The sequence below is a fragment of the Callorhinchus milii genome, unplaced genomic scaffold, assembly GCF_018977255.1.
Source record: "Callorhinchus milii isolate IMCB2004 unplaced genomic scaffold, IMCB_Cmil_1.0 Scaffold1, whole genome shotgun sequence".
Taxonomy (NCBI): Eukaryota; Metazoa; Chordata; class Chondrichthyes; order Chimaeriformes; family Callorhinchidae; genus Callorhinchus; species Callorhinchus milii.
Genome location: NW_024704742.1, coordinates 113,287,980 through 113,306,333, shown reverse-complemented (window position 1 = coordinate 113,306,333; position 18,354 = coordinate 113,287,980). Strand labels below are relative to the sequence as shown.

Genomic DNA, 18,354 nt, shown 5'->3' with positions numbered 1-18,354 from the left:
CATCCATAAATTACAGAATGAAACCGTGTTTTGTCTCTGCATACAGAGCTATTCATTTCAGAAAAGCTCAGCATTACAAAATCAGTGTTTACATGCACATCAGCTACCCTTTGAAGTAGAAATATGTTCATGGTGCATTAAAAAGGTTCACAAGGACTCCCTTCAGGTCATTCTGTTAGCTGCCAGAAGCAAGCCTCTCATATCCTTGAATGTACACATGCCTGTGTTTAACTGCAGAATCTATCTGTGGATCATCAAAATGTTTACATGAACTACAAATAATGAATTTCTTGACTGGCAGAATCAATGCAAAGTGTTCTATGTTTGTACGAGTGAAGATGTATAGTTGAAATTTTTAAATGACACATTCTGGCATGAAATTAACTAACTGCTGAATTCTCTTTCTACCAGTCAAAAGGGTGTGATTAGTTACGATAATTATTTCTAATACAAAAAGTACTGTAAATGAGCCCTTGAAAGCACAGTAAGCTAACACAAACCTTTTCACCTTGTTAACAACAGTTTGAATCTCACCCTAGTGTGCTGAAAATTTCCCCCGTCGAGGGCCCTATATCAATGGCTTTGAACAGTCTCAATCAACCCAGTTCTTAGTGAACCAGAGCAGAAAGCAGAAACCAATTACCCTATTTTGTCATTCGATTGTCAATGTTATACAGAGAGGGGTGGTTGGTGTTGGAAATGAAAATATCTTTCTGGTGCAGCTGTGGCAAAAGCATGTTATTGGGATGGAGTGGAAACAGCTTTACTGTCCAGCTAGTTGATTTGTAAGCTCTTTCTGATGTCTGAAATTGTGAAATTGTTTCATTTTTCAGCAATGCAAAATACAGAGGTCTCAGTTGGTAGAACCTTCGCCTCTGAATGAGATCGATGTGAGTTCAATCAGGATTTTGAACTTGTATCGTCTAGGGCTCTAGCCTGACAACAGCAACAGCAAGTTACATTTGTACAGTGCCTTTCACATAGGGAGGACTGACACGCCAATGCAGTGCTGCATTATTAGTGGTGCTATCCTTTGTGGATGAGATGTTGAACCAAAATCCCATCTTCCTGGGCAGGTGGATGTTAAAGATCCCATGCAACTATTTAAAAAGAGAAGGGAGTTTCTTTCAGTGTCCTGGTCAACAATCCTTGAAACATAAAACTGGTTTGCATCCAAAATACAGTCACTACAATTTATCGTAAATCTGTAAGGTGAGGGTGCTTTGAAACATCCTGATGTGTTAAAATCCAAGGATAATTTTTTATTTTTAATATTGCTCAACTCGATGACCATAAACCTAAAATGACTGTTAATCCTGAACCATCACTTGGGAAATTATGCATTTCCATTATTATTCTATGATAATAATTAGTATATATTATTATAATTATTATTTTTATTATTATGAAGCATTATGTAGAGCGCCTTTGGCACGGTGCGATTAAAATGGCAAATCCCTTTAGTGGCAAAATCAAAAAAGACGATGTGTGTAAAACTCTGACAAGAAAATTTCCCCGTACGGGTAGAGTATGCTGATTAGTTCTACTCAGCATACATTGAGGTGGAACACTTCACACTTCATGTACTGTACTAACTAAACCATTGGAGAATTCTACCTAGTTACAGTTTTCCAGGGAAGCAATAGAATCAAAAGTACTCTTTGTACTCTTGTAACAAGGATCATAATTACAAAATTAGAAACTATTCCTTATTCCAGAAAAGCATTTAGCTTTACAGAATTTTAAATGCATTAGACATGCCAATGAATCATATGCACATCAACAGAGCAAATTATATAATTCACAGACTTAAGCACATTCAAATGTTCGAGGCTTTGAAATAAATCTCTCATTAAAATAAACATACTGCAGAAGACTTCAATGAACCTTACATTCATTCCGTAGTTGGAGTTTAAAAGATAATAACCACGCAATGTTTGCAATTAAGGACAATTCTGAACTAAATGTTAAAGCTATCAAAATATTGCTTCAGAGCTGAACTCTGTTAAAAGTAGTGTAATATTCACTGGTAAAAAAGTCTCAGGATGTACTGCATATATAGCACAGTGACTATCCCAATATTCGGAGCCAGATTCCAACCTGGCAGAATGTAGAAACACTAATTCCAAAAGTATTAGCATTTTTTTTGTGTGTGGGGGAGAGGTATAAATATATCCTTACAAGTCTTTGATTACTTCTGCCAAATTGAATCATAAAAAGAGCAATCTTTATATCTGATAAAATGCCTTTCCCATCAGGAGGATGCCTCAAAGTATTCCAGAGAAATTTACTATAATGTCCAGTGACTGTATTTTTGTTGGCAAACACAGCAGCCAGTGTGCGCACAGCAATGTTTCACAAACAGTCATGACTGAATGACCAATTCTATCCTGGAGGACTGTTGACCAGGACACCACAACAAAATATCCTTTTTTCGAAAAGGGCCTTCTTCAGACAGTGCCATATCTCTGAACAGGCAAATGGGGCCTCAGTTTAACATTTAATCCGAAGGACAGCAGCCTTACCCCAGCACTGTATTGAAATGCTAGTAAGTTCAAAGTCCCAATCTAGGGCTTGTATTCTCAACATTTTGTTTGACTAGGAGGCAAGAGTGCTCTGGTGGTTACAGCAGAGATCCTAGGATCTGCAGGCTTGACTCCAGCACTTTGGGATCTGCATTAGCACCTGTGTTATGTACTGAGAGCCTCCCAATTATTGTATGCACAAAGAAAGGTGAATCAATGGATGTGTCTTTCATATTCTTAGTAACCAATTTGATGCTAATAGCCTATAATTGCAGCACATTTTACTCGGACTTATTCCATTTCTGTACGATGGCAGACATTTATTCCTTTATACCTAAAGAAACACTTTTTATACATACAAATGAGTACCTTCTCTTTTTATTAATTTGAACAAAAAGAAAAAAACAAATGGTTTGATGGATTCTTTACTTCTAAATAGAACAAAGCAATTGTGTGTTAGTTAATACAGCTCACTTGGTAGCCTTTGAGACAGAAGATTGTTGGTTCAAGATTGTACAGTACATTGCAGCAACTGGTGCTATATGCAGAATGAGGTGAATAGAATGGCATTCTGATCCCCTCCAGCCTGACACTAGAGACCCATGGTGGTACAATATTCAAAAAGAGAGTGTCTGTGTCTCTAGGTCCTGGCTAGCAATCCTCTAGATTAATTGGTCATGCATCTCATGGATGTTTGAGGGATCGCGCTAGTACAAGTGGCTGCTGTGTTTGTCTACAACATTAAAGTTAACATATGGTATAGATTTCTACATTAAACGTAAGCTAGATGCACTGTGTCATTTTGTAATTGTAAACCACTATTCCACAGGCAGGTTTAACAAAAGGATACGATCACTGGAAAAATCAATGAATGCATGGCAAGTAGAAGTCATTCTTTCTGAATTCAAATTGTGAACAGGTTTTAATGATTTAGGATTTATTTATGCCATATTTTTATTTTAAGCAACACACTTAACATAGATAGTATACAACAAGCTTTATGGAAGGAGAGATTTGAAAGGTAAAAAATGTGCAGGGTGATGAAAATGCTTCCTTTTCCATTTCATTAACTGCATCTCGCAGGTATCCTATATGCCTGGGTGGTACTATAGCAACATTGAAGTGAGGTCACCTATAGACAGTCACACCCACTGAACAGTAAGTACAGTCACTGAAAAACAGTTGATACACACAGAAAGTAATGCCAATAATCAATTCAAAACACAAAATATTCAAGTAGAGAACTGAAAAGAGACACTATTGCAGTGTAACTGATCCTTAGATTTTCAAGACTAAAGGAATACTGTTTTTATAATATAAAATGCAGTTTATTCAAAGTATGCCTTTTATATAACATTCTTTGAATAAATTGAAAAATACTAGCCTTGTTCATGGCTAAGCACAAATACACTCCTTGAATGAGTTACTTAACAGTAAAATCACACTTTTGTGGTCAAACATGGAGCCATTAAGTCGTCCTGGTGTACATATAAATTATTCTCACATTTAAAGACTGCTTTATTCATGGCGTGATCAATGTAGGAATCAGTGCTCAATGGAGTTTTCATTCATGCAATGTAAATTAAAATCCTCAAATTGCCCACAATGTTCATTTACTCTCCAGTGGTGCATAAGTGCAGGGCTAAACGTGACATTTGAAATAGATTACAGATTTCTCAGTAATTGTAGCATTGGTTTAAGGAATGAACAATTTTGTAAAGGTTTGGGGAGGACAAGTTTGCAGGGCTATGGGGAGAGAGGGGGGGAGTGGGATTGATTTGGATAGCTCTTTTCAAAGAGTCGGCACAGACACGATGGGCCAAGTGATCTTCGCTTTCTGTGCTGTATAAATTCTATGATTCATGAACTGTTCATAGACACGATGATGCTATGAGGGTGGTATCTGGGTTATAATGAGCCTTGCATTTGCTATAGCACCTTATCATGTTGGAAGGATGTCTCAAGGCACTTCACTGTGATTTACTGTGAAATGGAGTGACTGTGTATTTGTAGGTGCACGCGGCAATCCAATTGGGCACAGCAATGAAACAAAATATTCATTTTTTGGGGGGGATTGTGGACCAGGATACCAAGGGAAGCTCACCCTTTTTGAAGGGTTCTTTAACATCCACCTGAACAGGCAGACGGGACCTTGGTTTAAGGTCTCATCTGAAGAACGGAAACTCTGACAACCCCAACCCTGCAATGGAGTGGCATCTTAGACTTTGTGAGTTGAAGTCCCGACATGGGGTTTGAACCCACAACCCTTTGACTCAGAGGCAAGAGTGCTAACTCTGAGCCAAGTTGACAGGTTACTTCTGAAACCTTGCCATTCTAAAAGATAAACTTATTTTGATGTGGAAGCCAGGTGTGTCAGTCTGACTCAGTCGGTAGTTAAACCCTTGACACAATTCACAAGGAAGGGAGTTTCTCCTGGTGTCCTAGCCTACAATACAATACAAAATTACATTTGTATAGCCCCTTTCATGTCAGGAGGACATCCCAAGGCGCTGAATAGTCAGGGATAGTCAGGGATTTGGGACCCGAGCTGGGGGTCAGGATCGGGGAGTGTGGAGGACAGGGAGTGTAGGAAGATGGCTGAAGACTCAGTCGAAGAGAAAGATTTAGATACACTCCTTGAAGGAGGCAAGTGAGGGAGTGAAGCAAAGGGTATGTGGGATGAAGTTCCATAGGGTGGGAGCAGAAAGGCTGAAGGGCTGACCACCAATGGTAGGGTGGATTGGGCAGGGGATGTGGAGCAGGCCAGATCCTGCTAAAGGGAGGGAGCAGACAGGTTGATATGGGGTCAGCAGGTCGCAGAAGTGGGGGGAATAAGGCCGTGGAGGGTCTTGCCCCGCCCAACAACAACCCCCAAATAAAATTGGTAATTTGTTTTATTTTGGTGGATGCTAAAGAACCCATTGTACTATTCAAAAAGAGAAGGGAGTTTGTCCTGGTGTCCTAGCTAGCAAACCTCCAAATAAAATTGGTCATTCACTTCCTGGCTGTTTGTGGGGATTTTCTGTGTACAAATTGGTTGCCACTTTCACAACAACAACAACAAAATTACATTTGTAAAGTGCCTTTCACGTCAGGAGGACGCCCCATCGTGATGTGACTATGAATTCACCTTCAAATACACTTCATATCACTTTATATTGAAGCCATTTGAGATATTTGACATCTCAAATCTCTTAATACTCGATGAGCAACTGTGCTGGGCGCATTATATAATTGCAAGGATTATTATTATTATTATTGCCATGATAAATAAGAGTTCAAATTTAAAGCCCAAATATCCTAAAATACTATGACTGGTTATTGAAACAATAGTTTTATTTTAAGAAATTATGAATCTAATAAGTATGATCCTTGCATTTAATATAGTATCTTATCATATAATGTCTCAAAGCGCTTTACAGTAATTATTACCAAAATTTTATATTTTGTAGATAAATGTGGCAGCCAACTTGTACACAGCAATGTCCCACAAACCATAAATAAAGATGAGGGACTTTCTTTCAGTGTCCTGGTCAAAAATCATCTAAATAAATTAGACATTCACATTTAATAGTTGCTTGTGGCACTTTGCTGTGAAAAAAACTAGCTGACCTGTTACTTACAAAGAGACACAAGACAGAAATTACTGTAAGACACTTAAAGACATTTCGATATTATAGGTGCTGAAAGGCAAGTTATTTATTCCAAATATGATCTCACCAATACATTATACAGGATGATTTAAACTTAATGGGGTCCAATTTGGGGTTAAGATACCATGTGTAAACAGGGAATTAAATATGGTAGTTATTATATAATTAAAAAACAATGAAGAGAGATTACAGAATCATCTATAATTGGTCAAGTGGGTCTGTCATTTCCTCTGTAGACATTTTGTTTGCACATGGTTAACTCAAATTGCAACTTAATGCTTAATGTGTGCTTGAAAAAAAATGATTGATCATCTGGTGACAAAGTGGCAATAAATGGCAATTTCCACTTTCTGCTTCTTTCAAACCTATCTCCCTATACATTGTGTTAAAAGCTGTTATGGCTTATAGATGACTGCGAGTGCGCAGATCTGTAAGAGGGATGGTAGGCATTGTCTGCAAACCCAGGTGCCTGCAATCCTCTGCGGTTGTTATGTTGCTGTCCGTCCCCCCACCCCGAAACCTGCTATAGTGGAGTCCTGTAACTCAGTGGTTAGAGCACTCGCTTTGCAAGCGAGACACCTGGGTTCAATTCCAGGCAGGGCGAAACCTTCGGCAAATTTCCTTACTCCACACGCCTAATAATAATCCCTCCAAAAAACAATAATAAATTGGTCATTTTCAATCCACGACTGTTTGTGGGACACTGCTGTGCGCAATTGGCTGCTGTGTTTCACCCACAAATATTACAGTCAATTCACTTTACAGCATATTCTGTAAAGCACTTTGAGACATCTAGAAGATGTGAAAAGCGCTATATCAAATGAAAGGATTATTATTATTATTATTGTTATATAGAGAGCGTCTGTGTGCGTCCTGTCTGCCTGGCTCTGAGGGGGGAGTGTCAGGTCTACACTTCAATGATAATTCTTGTATTTGTGTCTTATCATGTCAATGTTCTTTTCAAATACTGCCATGCGATATTTAACGTCCACCTGAACTGGTAGATAGGACCTTTGTCTCATCAGAAGGATGGGATCTCTGACAATACAGCATTCCCCAGTGTCAGCATAGACTATGCACTCAAAGTCCCGATGTGGAACTTGAACCTACAACCTTCTGACTCAAAGGCAAGAGTGCCACAAAGTGAGCCTAGCTTGAGTTTACCGCTCAAGTTGCATTCAAAAAAAATCTTTTCTTCCTTTCAATTCCTTTCACACATTCTGCCATTCCAAACCTTTGCAAAGAGGTAGACAGGCCTGTTCCCAAACCTCCGGCTGACAAGATTTATCTTTCCTTTTAAAATTGTTACGTGGGAAACTGCAATTATAAATCGTACTCTTGGCACTCCACTACACAATACATTATTATGTCATATCTTCATAAATACATTCAGGAATAGGAATAATTGGTCACACTTGTAGAAGATATTTTGCATATTTACCGTTCAACCTTCAAAGTGGAAAACAAAATTGAAACCTAAGCTGGACTCGACACAGACAAGTCTATATTTAACTGCTCTGAAAGCTTTAAGAAGTCACTTGATGTTATTTCCCAATTATAAATACACCGCTCCTCAATAAAAAAGGCTCTCAATTCATAATACTGTACATAGAAGGTCATTGCAGCTGAGTTTAAAACAAAAACATATTGCTGTTCAAAAAAAATGCTCTGGTCTGTCAGTGTAATTGCAACCTTGATCTGATGTGAAGGTCCACAGCAACCAGTTGGATAAGTGAAGGAACAACAGTGGTTAAGTGAAGGCTTCCAATGATGATGGAACATACGACCTCCAGTGGCAAAACCAGAGAAGCTCAAATGTAACAAGAAAAGACAGGAGGTTGTATGTATTGTTAATAGACACACAAGAGTGTGTTCAAAAGGTACACACACTGCTGGGTCAGCATCAGCCAGAATTTACTGGATGAGGAACGAACAATGGTTTACTGCCAATATTATCATGCTGGATTTGAGTAGTAGGGGAAGATGGTCACAAAGCACTTCAGCTCTGCTTCACTTTCCTCAAGCCCCAGATCATCGGAGCACTGCAGCCCGCAAATCTCTCCTGCACTAGATTCCGCAAGACAATCACCCCCACCCTCACCTAGCTCACCTAAGATCCTCATCCTTACCTTCAAATGCCTCGGTTTTGCCCTACCATACTTCTATGATCTCTTGCGACCTACTATCCCAGTCTCTGACTCCACTCCAACTTTGATTTAATTCATGGCTCCCGCCCATCCTGCTCCACCATCAGCAGGCGAGCTGTCAGCCCCTTCCTTTGCCCCATCCTCTGAATCTCTCTTCCATCTGGTTCCCTCCACTCCTGTCCTGTCTTGTTACAATTGAGCTTCTCTGGGTTTGCCACTGGAGGTCGTATGTGCGCTGGAATAACAAAAGGCCTTTATCAGGTCCAGAAATAGCAGGGCCAACATGATGGAAATCAAGTGAAAAGAGATTTCCAATAGAAAACATGAGGAGTAGTGATTCTCTACTGGTTGAAAGCTTTCGAAAGACCCACCTTATTGACAGCACCTTTGGTCATCACCCACTAACCCCATTCTCTGTCCCCTCCCAGTTCAGGCTCCCATTCAGTCTTTGTAAAGCGCTTTGAGATGTTCACCTTTAGTGAAAGAACAGCAACGATTAACATTTATATAGCCCCTTTCATATCAGGAGGAAATCTCAAAGGGTTTTTCCAATGCCCTGCTCAGCTTCCCAACTCCACCTTCCACAAGGCCCTGAAGACTGCCTTATATTAAAGTACTAGTGTAATACCATTTGAATAAACAATTGCAGTGAGTGTATAATTTTGAATTGAAGCCCTATACATTGTAGCAAGAGAAACTATACATTAATCAACCAGTAGAGAATCCACTACTCCTAGTGTTTTCTATTGGAAATCTTTTATCACATGCTTTCCATCAATGTTGGCACTGCCATTTTTGGACCTGATAAAGACCTTTTGTTATTATATGTGGCGTGCGTGGTGGGAGTGGTAAGGGAATGTTTGCAATTGCTGGCTCTAAAACACTAGGAAGGGATGATTCTCCATTGGCTTGTAAATGTAGGTGTTGTGAATCCTATTGAATTCACAACACCTACATTTGGAGCAGGCTCTGGCCTACTGCATGTCTCCCGCCCTGCCCACCCCACCATCGGCAATCGGGCCTTCAGCCTTTCATCCCACAGTGCCTTCAATTCACTCCCTCACTTGCCTCCTTCAAGGCCCGTCTCAAGATCCTCCTCTTCGACCATGCCTTCGGTCACCCTCCTACCCCTACCGTCCCTGCCCTTCACCTCAAATCCAAATCCCTGACTGCCCAGCGCCTTGGGACATCCCCCCCAACCTGGAAGGCACTTTACAAATGTAATTTGTTGTTGTAATCTAGGTGTAGTGAATCGTAATGTAAATTCTCAACTTCACCAGTGAAGAATACAAGGTTCTGGTCCGAAACATTCCGTAAATTAACTGACCATTATATAATCACTTCCATTTGCAGCTCTGCAGGTCACAAAATCCTGTGTGACATGGAAGAGAGTGGGAGGGTGGGTGGGTGGAAGCTCATAAGGCAAGCTCAGGAGTTATTAAGGACGGCTTATGCAACTACTTCCCAGGGGCCATCTGCCAAGCCAATGGTTGTCTTTTTGTGAGCTATGAGGACCAGGGAGGTGTAGTGATAGCAGCAGGCTAATGAAGGTACCACATGCCTTGCCGAGGCTGCCTTTGATTTTCTAAATAAGGTAAATTGAAACACTTGTTAATTATGGGAAGGTCTCTGTTGGGTTCTGAAATTGCTGCTTAATAAAAAGGTTTCAATCAGTAACTGGAATGACTCTCGCATAATATGTTGCTTTGTATGTGACATGCATTAATAGGCACAGTAGAGAAACACTGCCCAAGTCATCGAATAGGGCACACTGCACATTTATAACTGTTGTTGAATTTAAATTCTTTAATAAGATCACTCTTTCATCAGCGCCCCCAATTTAACCCACTACGTGAGGTCCCCAGGCTAACATCTAATCTCTGCAAGGCACAGGACTCTCTGTTCCAGGCATTTTACAATTATTGTTCAAGTAGGTTAGCAGGAGGCATATTTTTCAGAACTGAAACAAATTCAGCCCAGTTTTCACCTGATGCATTGAATTCGATGCTGCTCTTAAATCCTTTACTCTTCTCTCGAATCCTTCAGGGATGAAATTCTAAGGGAGGGCTCAGAGGCCAGTGACCCAAGTTCAAATCTCAATTCAGTCCAGATGGTGGAGTCTTAACTATCTGCAGAGCCTAACAGGGATGTCAAGTGTAATAATCAGACAGTTTTCACTCCGCTTCAGTGGAATGCTGATGCCCCTCATTCAAAAACAAATAAAGGCAAAAATAATACACAAACACTCATTAAACAGCTGCAGCGTAATTATCCTCATAAAATTCTTTTTGTCACACCCAAAAAGAATTTATGCTAGTGCAGAACTTGATCTCAAATTCACAGCACATGTCACAGACAGTCAACTGGAATTAATTCATTGTAAATCAAAAAAGGCAGATTACACTCTCATCTTTTGAGCTATTCAGTACTTTGCCGCAAACGCTAAACAAATTCCTGAAGGCTCAACTGAAGGTTCTTCCTCCTCAGTCCACTATTGCTTGTTTTAATTACTGAAGCAGAAATTCCCCAAGATCTAACACTGGCATATTGCATGCCTGTTTTGTCAGTCATACAGCTCACATTTCTTTACAACTATCCTTGAACTATCAGTATTTCCAGACGATGCACGCACAGATGATAAGTGGCCGATTTCTGAAGGCTTTTTTTTATTTAAAAAGGCATTTATCCCTCTTTTGATCCCTAATGCCAAAGGGACATGAAAGTGACTGTAAATGGTATGTGCCACAGCAGCTAGGAGGAGCATCACACTATCTAATTCTCTTTCCGCTGTGGGAAAGAATTTGGCCTCTACTTGGCATCTCCGAGCAATCAGCTCAGATTAGAAATATAGTGGAACATGTGTGTATGTGCAATTTTTTTTCCAAGAAACTGCAACACTATCACAGCTAGCGCCACATCCAAGACAGCATCTACAATGAGCTGGTTCAATTTACGAACAGAATAACTGATATGATGTGGCACCCTAAAAGTAGCTTGGTTTGGTTATGAAGAAACTGTGAGTTATATGCTTTCTATCACAAGTGAGTCATTTTATTCATACGATACATAGAGCAGTCCTACACTCTAAAAGGCTACAAAGTATTCCATTTATCAGCCTGTCCAAATGGCTAAAAAAATCCAGTGACTTAGAACATTCAAACGATGGCTGTGATGGAATTAAGATGCCAGTTTTCTAAATACAATTCGATGCTGCACTGCCAGAGGTATTGGAATCAGCAAAAAGGTTAGACCATCGAAATGGCAAGTCAGTACGTATGAATGTGGTTGAACACTCGAATTCCTTTCCAGCTTATTCATTTCCAAAACCAACTTGCAGTCTTGATAAAGGTCCCCTCAGATACTGCATTTTAAATGATTGAGGTTAAATTGTTAAAACATTTGCGCAAGGGCAAAATTGCTTAGGGCGACTTGAGTGCCGTGATGTTTACTACCTTTGAAAATGGCCCAGAGATAGCTGAAAGATAACGATTTAAAGTAAAATATGTGGTGTGCGATGCTTCATTCAACATAAAATAAACCTTATAATATGTCAGGAGGATGTCCCAAAGTGCTTCACAGGATATACTGTAAATTCCTGTGACTGTGTGTGTTTTGTAGCCCATATATGATCTGGTTACACTGCTGAGTTATCCATTTGTTTTGTTTGTGGTTTGAAGACAACAAGTGCAGCAGATCTAAAAAGGATTATTATTAAATTCATAGATCAATTTAAGGTGCTTTTTGTTACTTGTTTTTACAGTGCAGTTTTGTTGCCCGTTTGTTAATAGTTTTGTTTTGAATCTGATTAGCAGTAGGGTAATGTGGACTCCAGTGGTGCCCCAAATAGTAAAAAGTTGAGTGGTCGCATTTGGTGAATTAGTGCCACAGGCGTGCGTTAGAAAACTAAATGTTATTTAATGCGCTTTGTGGCTCTGAATGTTTAATACTCCTTTGATGTACAAGCTTGTACAAGTATTAACATAATTTAAAGGATTTTGCTTGTGATCCCATGCAGTGCTGCTTAGACAAGCTACTTTTCCTACAATTCATGTAACAAACCGTAGACTCTATTACTTTATTATAATGACATTTGGAAATGCATTTTCCAAAGGTGTTTGGGACCTTAATTTATATAACTAATACATACAACATTAAAACACTGCACTATTAGGCAATGGATTTTCTAAAGGTCTGCTCACACTAAGACAACATTTTTATTTTTCAGAATTCTATGTTCTATATTTAGTGTAAACGTGTTGCACCTCTCCTGCACAGGATCCACGATTTCAATGCATGGAGATTACAGAGAATGTCATTTAGTAATTTTCTCGCTGGTAATTAAGACATGAGACCCACATTCTTAAACTCAAAAACATCATCTTAAAATTTAAGATTGTGCATTATTTTGGAAAAGGTTTACACTTAGTTTTAATTTGGAAGCTGGCTTTCCACCATACTCAAAACGAAAACATAAAAGCAGCTTCCAAATTGAGACAGGATTTAAGAATTGACCAAAATTATTCACAATCTTAAATTCTAAAACAAAACTGTCTGAACACTAAGCACTATCTCGATGGCTCAGAACTCTGAATTAAACTGCAGCCATTTCCTAAAAGTTCCTCAAGAATATAATTAATAACTGGAAAGGGTTGTGCCAGAAAGGGTGATAGAGGCCAGGAGATTGGACTTATTTGAAAAAAAACAGCTTGATGCTGTGATGGGAGGACAACAGAGTGGGTACTCTGGAGGAAAGGCATCAGATGGGTCTAAGGGCCTTCTTCATCCAAACTAATCTTGTGAAACAGAAGATAGTCACAAGATCATAAGATGGATAAAGATGATTTAATTTGTTCCAGAATACATAGTGTCCTACCATTACAATGCCAAACTTGTTCTAAGCCTAACGTGTCCCATTCTAACTAATGGCTGAAAGCAAACTATATCAGTAGAAATAATGATGGAAGAGCAGAAAATTTCAACTGCCTTGTTGTCACTGTCCGTTCAGAAATGTAATCAATGCAACAATGCAATCTTTGTTTACACAGCTACAAGCAACTACTGAACATCATAGCGCTTATACACAACACACAAAGAATGATTCAGGGTCTGAATGACTAATATCACCTGCCGAGCATTGCCATCAGCACTTTTCCCATGCAACAGGGTCAAATGAGCTGTGAGGTCATTCCTGTGAAGTGCTTTGAGGCATCTCAATGACGTAAAAAGATGCTATATTGAATGCAAGTATTATCATTAAGTGTTGTGCACATGCCCATTTGGTTCTGGAGACCACACATAAATGGGCCTAATGCAGAATAAAGGAAGCAGAGGCCAGAGAATGACCTGAGAGTGAGATGACCTGACAATCAGCCTCTCAGCCTGTTACCTTTATTTTACTCTGAACCCTCTTTCTGTGTGAGCTCCATGCACACAATACCTACACATATAGAATTTAAAGTGTCGAACCCTCACTCACGTGCCTGACAGAAGCAAACCTGAAACCAGCATTTTGGTGAAATGTAGAGACTCCTGCCATCTAAATTCAGTATCATATACCTGGGCAAATACTTATCGACAGGTAACATGTCACTCTTTTAAGGGATCTGTGCATATTTATTTGCTGATATCCAACTGTTATCTAACACCAATGTTGTCAATTCTATCATTAATAACTGGAATAGAAGGGACTGAAAGACTGTCAGCAATCTAATTCAGCAAGTGTATGTGATCAAGTGTCTGTCATTTTATAAAACACATTACATTTCCATGTCTGAACAATAAATTGTACTTCATCATAATATGCATGTATGAAATTTCTGCCTTGCTCACTAATGACACTATCCACTCCTGAAATTGCCAGTGCTTTCACAGCAGGGAATAATACTGGAAACAAATTTCATGCAAAGTCTGAGAATTTACTCATATTGAGTTGTTCATTATTATGAGTCAATTCACTTTACAGTATATTCTGTGAAGCGCTTTGAGATGTCTAGAAGACGTGAAAAGCGCTATATCAGATGCAAGGATTATTATTAATCTCCCATTGTAAAATATTCCATTTCAAAGTTCAGCACAGAGCGTCATTTTCAGGCATTTATAACCGCAGATTTTTTGTCTTAAAGTCTGCCTTATGCAGAATCCATCATTCAGATAGCAAGTTTGCTAAATAAAAGGAGGAATAACTGTGTGTTTAAAATTATCAATAATAACAATCCTTGCATTTGATATAGGACCTTATCATGTCTTCGAGACTTCTCAAAGCGCTTCATAGAATATACTGTAAAGTGAATGGCTGTTTATTTTTGTGGGCGATCAAGTTCACACAGGGAGACTGTCACGTGAATAAGGTATCAACTTATGGAACAATGAGTTGCCAACTTTCGTGAGGAAAAAAAAAGCATGAGAAATTAGGTGAGGGGAGTGCAAAAAAAAAGATCATCAATTTTAAGAACATTAAAAAAAGGAGTGACAAAAGATTATGTGGTTTATCAGATCACAGTTTCCAATACTGTTATTTTAATAGTAGTAGACACATTATTTGCTCAAACCCACCAATTTCCTCTCTTTTGGGTTGAAAGATATTGCAAAGGTAATCCAAACTTGGAATTTTTTTGATTACTTAAGTATTTTTTACACAACTTTTAGTATCTTCCTTGGAGTGGGGTGGGGGGGAAATAAGCATGGCCTCCCCTGAGTCCGAGACAGTGCTCAGAATGCTATACAGTTTAGCTGGTTAAACTCCAAGGCTATCAAGATGCACACCCCAGGGACCCCAAGTGTAGGCTGTCACCTTCCGGCAAGTGATACTTTTTGGAATTAGGTAAGTAGGATGCTTCCCTCCAGGAAGAGGGTACACATTCCTTTTTAGACAGGTAAATTTCCATGTGTAGGTAGCATGCATATGTGGAACTGTCAATCTGGTATGAATATTCATAATTTATACTTATGATGCATAATGATGATGAAAAACCCACCCACAGCTGACCATAAAAAAACCTGTGGTGTGAAATAATAAGATGCTAATAAGATGGCTCCTCATTGAGTATTTTCGATAATTGGGACAAAGTTAGCATTCATGTACTTGCCACTGTGAAAATTCTGATACACTTACACTTTGAGTTTGCCACCATTAATTTGGGAATATACAAATAGTGGCCTTGATGCCAATATTTTTTTATGAATGAAAGCATTTATGGCCTTGTTTACCTCTTGAATCAATAAAATTGGTCATTGACTTCACAGCTGTTTGTAGGTCATTGCTGTAAGCAAAGTTTGCTGTTGTGTTTACCTATAATACACAGTAATCACACTTTATAATACATTTTTGCTTTAAGATGTTTCAGTGATGTGATAATATGTTATATCAAATGCAAGGATTATTACTATTATTATCTAAGGCCTACTTTATCAAAAGAAAATTGGGGAAAAGTTTTTGAACATACTTTATACCATCAGACATGATGGTGGATAAATTAAACAAATCCTAGGCTGTGTTGTGCAAAAAAAAAGTGGCAGAATTATTCCATGTTCAAATTTAGTATTAATACAACATTGATTTTACATCAAGTTGTGGGGGAAAAACAACTTTAACTGAGCACTCTACCACAATAATTATGCTGCAAATAAATAAAAATAGAAATCTAGGCCACCATACGACAGATTTGTATGTGTGCCACAAACACTCTTCTATGAGCTAGCTGTAGGGCTGTCCATATCCATTATACATTTTCCTAGGGTAATAACTGACGGGACAGATCTTATTATAAATCCTCAGCGCTCTGAATGCTAAATAACTTTCCAGCAATACAGAATAGTCAGCCTGTAAAATATTGTTTTCTATAATGTCTTGCAATAAAAATGACTGTCTTACAAATTCCTGGAAGCAATTACTACAGTTCTTGTGAAACGTGGGGAAGAACTAAACAGGAAACTGTAACATTATTATTTAAATTTTTTGTACATAAATTTTACTTAAAGTACAAAAAAGGTTCAATTGGTGCTTTGTCATGCTCAGGGTCATTGAAAATGATGTCCTTAATTTTTTTTCTCTCTGTCCTCGGGTTTTTCTACAGTAATTTATTCAAGTGGGGGCCTTGCTTTGAGCTTGCTAAGATTTGTGGGATTTCACCAAATAAAAAACTGTGATAGTTGCAGGACATTCACCCAAGCTCCTGCAATTTATTCCCACCCTCAATCATCCTTTAGGTTTCTAATACCAATGCAGTATAGGAAACTGCTGCAATATTCTCTTGAAATGATGAACGGGATTGGTACAAGACAAACTAAAGAGGGAATCATTACTGTTCATTCTAAATTTGAAGAACAAAGCAGGAATCAGTTAAGGGACCATTTGGGCCATTCTTGAGGCTATAATACCCATTTAAACGAAAGATGGGAAGTTATAGTAAAACAGAAAATGTAAGCCTGACTGCTTGATCTTGAAACCTTTTTTCTTAGAACTTGTCTTGATTTTGCTTTGTAAGAGGGGACGAGTGATTCATGAGTACATTCAAGCTAAATATCCTACGAATGAGATGAGACTTTAAAAATCCCATAAAGCTATTTGAAAAGAGAAGGGAGTTTGCTGGTGTCCTGCTCATTAATCCCCCTGATAAAAGTGGTCATTCACTTCATGGCTGTTTGTGGGACACTGATGTGTCCAAGTTGGCTGACGCGTTCATCTGCAAAGCATACTTGACAGTAAATCCTGTAAAGAGCTTTGAGATGACCTACTGACGTGAAAGGAATGTATCAAATGCAAGGAGCGTTATAAATTATCCTTAGACTTTGGAATTGTTCAGTGGAAGCAGTAAACAACAACAACAAATTACATTTGTATAGCGCCTTTCACATTGGGAGGAAATCCCAAGGCGCTGGATGAATGCATTCCTAGTTGTAGAGGAACAATAAGCATCAAACTATGTAATGGAGGCTTGATAGACTTTCGAATGATAAACTGTACCTGTAGCCACTGTGATTGATCGCTGCGCCCTGACGTCCAGGCATTAATCTTTCCTTGTTTATCCAGTCGAGCTTTGCTGGGTTCCCATGTAAACATGTCCAAATTTAGGGTCCTAAAGATACTGGAAGCAGTAATCTGATAATCCTGGATATGTCCTGATTTTATCCCCAGAGGCTCTGAACAGCCTAAAAGAATAGAATAGATTGCTTAAAATAGAGCAAAGCAAAGGCAAGAAAACTGCTTACAAATAACCAAGTGGTACAAACATTCTGCGACACACTCAAATAGAATTGGCTTTCTTTTATTTTAAAAAACACAATCATCACCTGAGTTTTGTTATGAATGAGGTGTTGAAGAATTATTTTCTACCTTCCCACCTCATCTGCTGCAACTAAATGCTTTCCATAAATTCAGGACCATATTGTGTTTAGGTGTCAGAGGAAGTATTATATGCAGCAAATGTGGCCGCCTGTAAACGGGATCAACCAAGACATAGAGGCAACTATTTTCATACTGAAATAATGGAAGGTGATTTATAGCCTGGAAGCTGGATGACCCAATGTCCCATTGGTGAGGAATATTGCATCCAATATAGTGGACAGTGTTCCTCTTTCATAATTTTCCTGAAGTCAAGCTTTATGATGTTACAGCAGGAGGAATACAACACAAATAATCTGCTCCTAGCTGACTGTTCCATAAAAAACAAGGCAACAAGGAGTGAGCAATATCCCATTTGTGCTGCACAAATGGAATTGAGGCTTTCGAATGGAATGGATGAAATTGGCTGCAATACAAATCACTATAAATCAGATTTGTAATGAACTTTCAAACTTAATAAACTATATGTGCTGGTCAAGTGGGACGGGGTGGGTAATGGGAAGTCATTGAATTGACTGCCATTAAGCTGACTCATGACCAGATCCTTAATATCATTAAAAAAACGAACTTGTATTTGACATCCATGAATGGAGCTCTACATATGCACAGAGCTCTCCTCAGTCCCACGAGAGTTACTTGAAGCATGAAATATAAATCGTATTTCCCGCTGTGAATCACTACACTGCTGC

General features: G+C 38.8%; 1 protein-coding gene across 2 annotated transcripts in view; it reads right to left on the bottom strand.

The window, feature by feature from the left end:
- Nucleotides 1–18,354, bottom strand: part of edil3b (EGF-like repeats and discoidin I-like domains 3b) — a 125,732-nt gene that overhangs the window by 8,384 nt on the left and 98,994 nt on the right. For both annotated transcript variants that reach the window (XM_042334474.1, XM_042334476.1), the window contains exon 9: nucleotides 17,288–17,472. In XM_042334474.1, the coding sequence (XP_042190408.1) occupies nucleotides 17,288–17,472 (185 nt within the window). The remainder of the gene's footprint in view (nucleotides 1–17,287; nucleotides 17,473–18,354) is intronic.